This window comes from Drosophila nasuta, chromosome 3, assembly GCF_023558535.2.
Source record: "Drosophila nasuta strain 15112-1781.00 chromosome 3, ASM2355853v1, whole genome shotgun sequence".
NCBI lineage: Eukaryota > Metazoa > Arthropoda > Insecta > Diptera > Drosophilidae > Drosophila > Drosophila nasuta.
Window position 1 is genome coordinate 13,101,467 of NC_083457.1, and position 10,896 is coordinate 13,112,362.

Sequence of the window (10,896 nt, forward strand, 5' to 3'; positions counted from 1 at the left end):
CTATGTGGCTGGCTTATCAGACAGGACGAAAGGATAAAGTTTTGCGGAACAGCGAAAAACAGCTCGGCCATGCGGCAAGCGGCAAGCAGCAAGCGGCGAGTGGCGAGTGGCGAGTGGCAGATGGGGCAAGCAAGGCGTTGAGTGAATGAAAGGAATGCCTTGGAAACGCTCACTCGTTATATGAATGTGTGCGTTGGGTGCTCTGGTTAACAAAATGGCGCCGGAACATAATTAATTGCACTAAAGAGATTAGTTGTTGTGCATAAGTTTTCGCGGCGCAACAGCAGCAGCAGCAGCGCAGCAAATGCCACATTGCCACACAGTGGGTGGCGAAGGGGTGAGGAGGGGCGTGCAACCTGTCAATAGCTGCACACGCAATGCCTCAGCCAAAGCAAGAGAAACGAGAAGCAGCAGCAGCGAGTCTGACTTATCAGCCCACTCACTCACTCTCTCTCTCTTTGTCTCTCTCACCCCTCTCCCCACTCACCCCTCAACAAACTCATACGTCACACGTCCAAGCTGCTGACGACGACGACGACGCCGCAGTTTGCACCTGCCGAGCAACTTGCTCGCCCACATTCTGCACGCAATCTAATTTCGCTGGAAAAAGAAAAACGTGCCCGGCGTGGAAATGGCAGGGCAAAGTCGAAACCAAACCCTCCCCTCTCTACCACACACACACACCTCTCCAGCCACCTTTAGTTGCCACCCTTCGGGTCTTATAACACACCCGTCAGGAAATGCCAGGCACAAGACAAAGCTGCTAATCAGGTTAGATAGCACAGGACCCGGATCAGGCTCCTCCATGATATCTTTATGTCAAGAGCTGGACAATATTTATAATTAAAACTGAACCTGAACTCGCAACTCAAGCCGAACAAAGAAGAAGAACAGCTATTCTTAGTAAAGATTATTTGCACTTTATTACAAACTTCAATCAATAAATTTAAAAAGCTTTTGCTTAACCTATGGTTATTAAAGTACTAAACAGATATGAAATATTATTGCACTGAAAAATACATTCGGAACAAATACAGCGAAATCCGAAGTAGTATCAATATCTGAATAATACGAGAGTTACTTAAATATATTACAAAAATGCTTGATTTTTTAATCTTGAAAAGCTGAAGATCTTGTTATTCTGTGTTGTTGGATTTTTTTATTTTGTGTTACTTCAACTTTCTTAGTAATAATGTTTATTATATTCAAGTGTTACACATAAATGATTACTTTAAAAAACCATCTTTTTATGAGCAATTTTGTTGTTCTTTTTTGCTTAACGAAACTTAATTAATGAGTTAATGAGTTTGCCTAAGCTTTACATAAAGCGCAATAAAAAAAAGTAGAACTACAAATTGTGAACTTTAGGTAACTTTTTCTTTCGTATATTTGTTGTAAGTTCCAATTAAAAAAAGGATCTACAAGCGAGAAAAAGGGATCTGTTTAATGCAAGCTCGATATACATAAAGATTTAATCTCACTGACAAGTAACAAAGATTAACTAAAAAGCTGAAATTAATTTCCAATGAATTATGAATGAATTCAAACTTGGCAAACAAGTTTCTAAGTAAGAAATGTAAAAATTGTGTTAACAGAGTAAGTTCAAAGTAAGAAATTTGAAAAAAAAAACGTTTTAACAGAAAAGTAACGCGAAGATGACTCAAATAATTTTCATAGTAAGAACTTTTGATTCACACATTCTTGCGTCAAGAGTTTTATGAAATCTGCCTTGGCAGCCAAATTAGTGTCAAATGTCATCGATGTTGGAATTGAAGTGGTGATAATACCTGACAAACATTTCATAAAGTTAATTGTGTGCTCCGCGGCCCGTCAAATGTGAGTCAAGAAGTTCGTTTACATTGCTTAAGCCACATTTGAAGTATTTACTATCTCTATATATATGGAATGCTGACGCCCTGTGGAGTCAATGAATGCGAATTGTATGCGAAATGTTTTGCTGTCAAACGGAAAAGGGAAATATTAAATTCCTTGTCACTTCACGAGACATGCAACACGGTCTGGTGGCAGGCAGCACATAACGATTGATTACAGCATGTGCAGAGAGTGGGAAGTGCTTGGAGTGGGTGGGGGGTGGACGATTCAAGGACCCGTCGAGAAAACTGTGAGAAGGTCGCACATAAAAAAGAAAATACAGAGAGAAAGAATGGAAGACGTGGCAGCGAGGTGCAAGTCGCAAGTTGCAAGCAATTATTTTGAGGGTTAAGCCAAGCTGCAGTGCAACTCACTCAAGGATAATGCACTTAAGCCTGCCGAGCCAGAAACCTGTCAGGGACTGGCAGCAGTTACCGTTACCGTTGCCGTTACCGTTACTCAGCTAAAGCTAGGAGCTGCTTTTTGTATGCACACGCATACCAGATGCGGCTGTATTTGAATTATTCATCTTTGCTGCAGTTTGCTGCTGCCTCAAGACGAGGGTTGTTTACCCCTGTCACCCCTGTCACACCTCCCCATCCCATCTTCTGTCCTTGAGGGTTGGCGGCAACAGGCGGTGCGGCATCGCTGCTTTGTGCATACACATATAAATCGAATCCACACACACACATATTAGCATCCACAAGTTCCACAACGCCATCCACCATTGTTGCTGCGGCTGTCGCTGCTCTCATTGTATTGTGTTGGCGGCAATTCGAAAGCAATTTCTGCAGCATTAATCATTCCCCTTTATCCACACACATGACACTTATCTACCCGTCCCTGGTAAAACACACAAACACACTCACGCTCTCCACTTGTATGGGACACGGACCTCTGCTAATGTTGACAAAACGCATTTTAAGCTCTTCAGAATTGCCTTCTTTTGTTTAGTTAGTGACTGTCCACTTTGCATATGTGTCCATGTGTGTGTATTTGTGTTTGTGTGCCTGTTCGTCTCTGATTTCATTTCAAATTTGGATATTCGAATTGGAATTTTGCCGCAGGAACGGACAACGGGACGACCCTTAATATGAAGTGGCACTCTCAGGCCTTTGTTTAACCTTAAGCTCTTAACTATTCTATGCTGCAGTTGCTCATTTTTTCAAATGCTGCTCATACACTGAGCGACAAAGTAAACAGTGCGAATAAAATATCATATATTTTTCAAATATTCAACTAAAATAATTGAAAGCTATATCAATAAAAAATATCATCTATGACGTTTCCAACAATTTTGAAGTTGTTTCAGCATAAAGCTTTTTGCAAAACGTGAATATGAATATATATTTGTATCATTGAATTTTGCTGTACAGTCAATATCAATTTTTCAATTTTATCCAAAAACAAGTCTGATAGAAAAAAGAGTAGAACAGTTATTTGAACATTGCACTCACCTCATAGTATTTTTTAGCTGGCAACCGGAGAAAAACTCTTTTCTCTTTTATTTTTTGTCGTTTTTTCGCATCGAGCACTAACTTTTCGCAGTTGTTTTTCCACAGTTGCTGCAAATGCACGACAAATTAACACGGCGAAAACAAAAACGAAATGGTCCCGTGGCAACTGCTGCTGTTGTTGTTGCTGTTGCTGTTGCTGTGGCTGCTGCTGTGGCTGCTGCTGCTGCTGTTGCTTTTACTGTTGCTACTGTCAGACTCCGACAGCGTCTCCAACTCCGTGGCTATGTCCGTGTCTGTGTCCGTGCCCCGTATCCGTGGCCGACACACCCGCGGCTTTGCTGTGCGGCTGTGAGCGAATGCTTGTGCGAATAAAAACTAAACTAAAACTCTGCGCTTGTTTTTCCTGTGTGATTTTCACACAGCACGGTTGCAAGTTGAAGTTTACCCCCACTGTGGAGGGGGTGGCGTAGTGTGAGGGTGGCACACGTACAACAAACAAGCACAAGCACAAGCATGCAAGCACATGCACGTTCACGTTCACGTTTACGTTCACCCTTGGGTAAAGGCGCAACACGGCATGTTACAGTTAGCAGAGTTGAAATAGGTTTTGTCTGCTGGCTTTATCCGCTTAAATTCTCTGATCACACTCACAAACACGACCTCATTAACATTTAATTATTTCATTCACTTTCATAAAATTTGCCATATACTCGAGTTCAATATAGTATTCGAGTAGTTTTTGTCGAAAAGTTGTACACTTTTATTATTTTTTATTTTTTTTTTTGGTCAGCAAACGTTTTTATGCTGATGCAATGTTATTTTTCCACCCTCGCGTCGCGCAACAGACAGACAGACAACGGGATATTTGTTTGTGTTTACCGTTAAAATACATATGTATATAATGCTTGGCGTTACCGCACTCGCGAACGTCTTTCGTGAAACTGGCGAAAAAAAAGACGCTTGCTCACCGGAGAATTTCTCAATTGAACTTTTGGAAAGTAGAATTGCTGTTTATTACATCAACAACAAGCAAGCAAAGCTTCGTCCGAGCTCTCTCTTTGCACTGCTTGTCTCTCGCTCACTCACTCACTCAGTCAGTCAGTCGTGTAGTGTTCGCACACCTACATTCACTCTCCCCCATTTGGTCAGTTACAACAACAACAACAACAACAGCAAAGAGACCGAAACTCAAACAATAAATGCGACGCAACAGCGCGTTGAGCTTTGAATGGCAACCACCCAAAAATGGCAAACGAAGCAAATTAGTCGCAGCAAAGTAAAGCTCAGCCCACCCCGTTACTACTGCGCATGCGACAACAACAAATGTAAAGTCGAAGTTACGCGCAGAGCTTTGAGCGCAACGTAACGTTTACTCTCAGTGGTCGCTCTCTCACTGTCGTTACGCTCTTTCTCACGTGTGGTGGGTGGCTTGGGTGGTGGTTGGGTTAGCGCGGGGTGACTAAGGCCAAAGTGTTAGTGTGTGGGATGGTTATTCTTCTAACGCACATTGTTATCGTTATTGTTGTTGGTTTTGTAGTTGTAATAATGCAGCAATAGCAACAGCAGCAGCAGCCGCAGTAGTTGCTGCTATGTCGGCAGGAATGTGCACTTTGTGCAATTCTCGTCGTTGTTGTTGTTGTTGTTGCTACTGCAAATTGCCTCGTAGCATTTAAGTCGAATTATGAAACTGGGCTCAGGCAGCCACCGTTGCTGCCATCCACCCCTGCCCCCCTTGGCAGCCCAAAAACACCCTTTAAAACCGCCAGACACAACAGAAGCACCCATGCAAAACGTCAGGCAGAGAATGCCCTAAGGAAATATGCCTGCATTTTAATTAATATTGATTGAACTTATTCGTGCGCTGCAGGTGCGTTTAATTTAGTTTTATATTTGTATGGCAAAACAATTAAAATGCTACCCACCCAACAATTGCTGGCGGTAAACTGCACTGTGCATCAAATAACTACGCAGATATATATTCTAACAAACTCATCCACAGATTAAAAAGTTATCACAGTCCAAAAGTTGCATAGAACATTCTGTCCTCCCCCTTGTCCTGCCAGTGCAGCAACCAAATTTGCATTTCAAATCTTTCACTTTTCCTGACTGTGCTGCATCTTCTTCTTCTTCTGTTGTTGCTGTTATGCTGTTTGCATTGCACTGGAGCATATTCTCAATTTTATCTTCTTATGCCCTGTCTTGTAAGTTGCATTTCCATTTTGTCACGAAATGTGTTACGCATTAGAAAAACAATTCCATCTCTATATGTGATGTTACACAAATAACAAATTCCTCAAATAACATTGCTACAAACGAATTATTTCCACAAAAAAAAAAATTAACATTTATAAAAAATGAAAGGGAATAAAGTGTTCAGTATAAGAAAGTTTACTTGCAATTTTCTTGATTTTTTCATTCTTTGCACAGTTTAACTTTAAGTGTGATTCGCTGTTGCGCTTGACGGCGCATGCTGCAAACACTAAAAACGAAATTGTTTTATGCAAAACTCAAAATTGCAGTTGAACTTGAACGAAAGTGAATTTGGCAACTATCAGAGCAGAAAGACGATTTAAGTTGGGCGATAAGTTTCGTTATTCATTCAATTAATAAAAGTGTCTGACTTTAAGAAAACATGAAGTTTATAGTAATTAGCGTATTGAATAATCGAGTTTTCAACCTTTATTTCATGAAAATGCAGAACACACTATTGAACACATTTTAAATAAACGTTAGAGTTGCATATCAGCCAGCTCTTGACAGGTACGTAACGAATGTTTTCCCAGCCCTGTAAAACTGACTTCCAGTGTGACCATGCACTTTTCTGAGCAAACATTTTTGAACATATGGAAATTAAATTTGCTGGAATTTAAATTATTTTCATATATTTGTCTACATTATTAAAAGTTTCTGTTTTTTGTATATATAATATTTAAAATATAGTTATCGATTAACATTGAAATAGATTATTAAATATTGGAACTCTGTGCTTTTATTGTTATGTTACTTAACATTTAAATTGACATTAACATATGTAAAGTTCAAATGCATTGCTAATTTTGTAGTGATTTTATAAATTTTAACTACTTAAAGTTGCAAAACTAATAATTTCAGGAAATAAATTGTATCAAAATAAGAAATTTAATTTTTTGCTCCACACGAACGATTTTTCCCGGGTAAAATTGGATTGCCACTGTTAATAACAGTGCAGAAAGCTGTTAGGATTGTATCGCTATATGTATGTGTATGTTAGTTATTTATTTTCACACTGTTTGCAGGTTAACTTTGTTGTTTGGCACGAATTTTACTTAATTGCGATGGGAAAACGTCGAACGCAGTCCTTGATCGACTCCAATTCTAGTGATAGTGACAGCGATGCGGATACCAATTTGGAATCGGTAAAGTATAATTGCGCATTAAATAAATTCCCCGACGCCCTTTTTGCAAGCAAGCCGCCAAAGTAAAAATGCAAAAAATCGAAAAGGGATGATTGACGCAATGTAAAAATCTATAATTATTTGCACACAGGATTTACTGTCGCTGGCCAGAAAGAGGAAGAAGCCAGCCAATGCCAACAAATCAGACTCGGACTCTGATTGGGCCAACAACAAATCGGGAGCACAAGGCGCCAAGAAGAAGCGTCCCAAGAAGGCAAGCAGAGATTCTAGTTCATCCGAGGAAAACTGGGATGACGACAGTCAAGACGAGGGCGCAGCACCCGCTGCCGCCTCTGTCGCCGAGAAACGCGCTGAACCCGAACAAAAGAAACCAGGCGAACAGCTCAGTGAGCAGGAGGAGGGCGAGGTCTCAGACAGTGATTCAGACAATGACAAATCCAAGTCAAAGTCGACATCATCGTCGAGCTCTGGCTCGGATTCGTCCAGCTCATCGTCGTCCAGCTCGGACTCTGAATTCGACGATGGCTACGATGATGATCTAATGGGAGACGAGGAGGATCGCAAGCGTCTGAATGGTTTGTCTGAGAAGGAGCGCGAAACGGAGATCTTTAAGCGCATCGAACAACGCGACCTGATGCGCACCAGATGGGAGATTGAGCGCAAATTGAAGCTGGCACGTCGTGGAGAACGAAATGAACGATCGAAGACAAAGGGACCCAAGAAGAAGGCAAAGAAGGAGAAGCGCAGCAAGAAGACCAAGGAAATGCCGCCACCAATGCCGGTGGCAATGCCCGCTGAACTGGAGGCCAGCAAGATCAGTGCGCTGGAGGCACGTGCCACAGCCAAGAGTCCCTCGCCACTGCCCTCGATACGTGAAGGACCCTCGACCTCGAACATTGGCTCGGCTTTAGGAACGAGCAGCGGTGAGAAGAGTGGCGACGAACAGGGCGCCAGCGGTGTGTCCGATTACTTTGATCACAAGGAGCGTTCCAAGGAACGCAAGAAAAACGTGGAGGCAAACAAAACGGATGACAAACGCAGCAATGCGATGGCTGCATTGAAGGCCAAACGCGAAGGCAAAGCCAAACGAGGTAAGCATTAAATACCAATTGAATAAACATTAAACTTATCAAGTGACATTGCAGAGGAGGAGGAAGCCAAGCGATTAGCAGAACGAGATCGGGATGATGACAAAGAGGAACTCGAGAGCGTCTCAGGCTGCAAATCAGCCGTCAAACTGAAAGCCTCGGAAATCTACTCGGACGACTCGGGCAGCAGCGATTGGGATGACGATGAGAAGCCAGTGGGCAAACGTTCGCGCTCCAATAGCAGCAAAGCGTCCAGCGAATCGGAGGACGACGAGAAGGCCACAAAGAGTCCAGTGTTTATCAACAATCGCGAGGATCTGAACAAGCTGCGACTGTCGCGCTTCAAAATGGAACGTTTCGTCAATCTGCCCATCTTCGAGAGCACTGTGGTCAATTGCTTTGTACGGATTAGCATTGGCAATAACGGCCAAAAGCCAGTCTATCGTGTGGCCGAGATTGTTGGCGTTGTGGAGACGGGAAAGATCTACTCACTGGGCACTACGCGCACAAATCGTGGGCTGCGGCTAAAGCATGGAACACAGGAGCGTGTCTTCCGACTAGAATTTATATCGAATCAAGAGTTTACGGAAACGGAGTTCAACAAATGGCACGAGGTGTGTCAGCAGGCGAATGTGCCGATGCCAACGATGGATCTGATTGAGATCAAACAGAATGACATCAAGAAGGCGCTCAACTACGAGTTCAAGGACGAGGATGTGGACAAGATTGTGGAGGAGAAGAATCGTTTCCGCAATCGCCCCACCAACTATGCCATGAAGAAGACCTGCCTCATGAAGGAGCGCGACGCAGCGATGTTGCGCGGCGACTACGACATTGCCAACGATCTGGGTCAGCAAATCGATCAGCTTGAGAGTCGCGCCTCCGAGCTGGACAAGCGACGTTCGCACAGTCTCAACTTGATATCGTACATCAACGATCGCAATCGCAAACGTAATGTGCAGGACGCCGAGAAGGCCATCATGGAGGAGGCGCGTGCCAACAAAGGTCTAAAGATATCTGATCCATTCACGAGACGCATCACACAGCCTCGCATGGGCTTCAAGGGTGGCAAGAAGGACGAGGATGATATGCTTCCTGCACCGTTACCACCACCGCCGCCGGGCAAAAAGAAGAACGAGACGAGCACATCGAGTGCGAAGGCAACGGACGGCAAGGACTACAGTTTGTACTCGCTGCACGACTTCGACATTGATCTGGATGTGCCGTTGCCAGGTAAGTTGCCACTGACTATATTTAGATGATTAACCAATTAGTGACAACAATCCGTTCTCTCTCTCTCTAATTACAGTGAACAGCTCCAATGCGTTGCCGAAGCCAGCGAACAAACCAACCGAGACGGTGTCCAAGCGTTCACTGAACCTGGAAGACTACAAAAAGAAGCGCGGTCTCATCTAGCTGCAACGTTGAAACCACATTAGCGTTTCATTATCTATATCTTTACCCCTTAGGCTAGAGTTGCGAGTTGCGAGTTGCCAGTTGCGAATTTTGCGAATTAAACGTGTAATCTTTCGATCGAAGTGACTATTTGAGGAGAAGGTGGAAATGTTTGTTAGCTTAACGCTCCATTTTAGCAGTACAATGAAAGATGAATCACCTATAGACATAATTTACGAATTGTATTATATTTACGAATATATATTGCCGCTTTGTACTGTATTGAGAGAAATTCATACCTGAGATCAACCAATTCCAAATATTCATTCTCATTCAGTGAGCAGAGAGCGCTGCATAATTTCTCGTATCCCCTTGTCTGTCAGTGTCCTGTGTATCTGTGTGTCTGTTTGCGATTCATATGCATATGTATCTTTTTTATAATTTATGATCAACGATTAGCTGAATTTTACTTAACTCAAAACAATAAAGACTCATATACACTTATTACTTGTTGATATGCATTAGTCTAAGGATCACAAACTTCTTTTGTAATTTTGTTTAGCGTTAAGTTCTAAAGAATGTATTAGGTACTATATAATCTATCTGCCCTCTCTTCTCTTTTCACTCTTTTTCACACACTTTTCATTTGTTTCATCAATAAACAATTACTTAAGACATGCATAGATACATACTCGTACATCATTGTAATGTTCTGCTATATATCGTTGATGATGATGCCCCCCCTTATAAGCATAATAAGAATTATAATTATACAAATAATAATAAATACATTAATTGTAATGCGTCGGTTGTAAGCATTGAACGCTGTATTAAATTTAAAAGAGATCAATTTAAATGTAGCCAGGTCCATAAATAAAAATGCTATACTCGTATCATAAGCTATAAACACTTATTCCACTTCTCCCAAAATGTAGTTTCAGTTTCATAAAAGCTGACCATCTTTTACTCTAGTAATTACTCAACTGTACCACGATGAGAAATCGGACTTGGACTCGCCATCGGGTTAAGACTCTGATGGCGATGCTTCTTTTAATTGGTTTGCAGTTTGTTTGCGCAGCTGTTTTGGGTTGGTTTGGCTCCCTCCATCTCTATCCGTAATTTAATTAATTCGATGAAATTGTCTTTTAATTGAATGTGATCGTGTTACAAAGATCTTTTGGCGTATGTTCCGTTGGAAACTACACGCATTGAGCCGCTAAAGGTCACAATTGAATTGAGAAGTTATATGTATATATGTATGTTAGATTACGACATTGCTTATGGAGAACATTTCATTTGACAATCCATCAGAGAATTTGTGCTTCCCTCATATTTACAAATTGTCACCAGAGAAATTTTGTGTGATTTATGAGTTTTAAATATTGCTAATGGAATGATTTTCAATAAACTTGTTAGAGCTCTGAAGCTGTGATTGACATGCAATGGAAGAAGATAGATATCAGTATCAGTTTTTAAAGAAATATAAAATTATTGGTTTCAGAAAATAGAAATCGAATTTATTTGTTGCTTCTTAGTTAGTTAGAAAACGACTGAAACTAAAATATATTTATGTAATATACCACAAAAATATTATATTGAGATAGATACATTCAAAATATACCATTATTTTTAAAAAAGACTATAATTTTGAATGTAGTACAAAATATACCAAAGCACCTAAGACGATGA

General features: G+C 41.5%; 2 protein-coding genes across 7 annotated transcripts in view; one reads left to right on the top strand and one right to left on the bottom strand.

Annotated features, from left to right (window-relative positions):
- The window catches only part of LOC132791564 (kazrin), a 57,481-nt gene extending 53,199 nt beyond the window's left edge, over positions 1–4,282 (bottom strand). For 2 of the 6 annotated variants that reach the window (XM_060800530.1, XM_060800528.1), the window contains exon 1: positions 3,330–4,278. The gene's annotated coding sequence lies outside the window, so the exon portion shown is untranslated. Of the gene's footprint in view, positions 1–3,329 lie in introns of all 6 variants that reach the window. The other 4 variants (XM_060800534.1, XM_060800533.1, XM_060800532.1 and 1 more) reach the window with 3 other exon arrangements.
- Positions 4,283–6,574: 2,292 nt separating this feature from the next.
- LOC132790555 (RNA polymerase-associated protein Rtf1) lies at positions 6,575–10,112 on the top strand. The gene is made up of 4 exons (XM_060799124.1): positions 6,575–6,724; positions 6,855–7,815; positions 7,870–9,045; positions 9,122–10,112. The coding sequence occupies exons 1-4, from the start codon at positions 6,644–6,646 to the stop codon at positions 9,226–9,228; spliced, it is 2,325 nt and encodes a 774-aa protein (XP_060655107.1). The 5' UTR covers positions 6,575–6,643; the 3' UTR covers positions 9,229–10,112.
- The last annotated feature ends 784 nt before the right edge of the window (positions 10,113–10,896 follow it).

Excerpts from the sequence above, each read along its gene's own strand:
- LOC132790555 (XM_060799124.1), top strand. The coding sequence starts at position 6,644 with ATGGGAAAACGTCGAACGCAGTCCTTGATCGACTCCAATTCTAGTGAT. Across the intron at positions 7,816-7,869 it reads CGAAGGCAAAGCCAAACGAG|AGGAGGAGGAAGCCAAGCGA; the intron begins GTAAGCATTAAA and ends GTGACATTGCAG. Across the intron at positions 9,046-9,121 it reads TCTGGATGTGCCGTTGCCAG|TGAACAGCTCCAATGCGTTG; the intron begins GTAAGTTGCCAC and ends CTCTAATTACAG.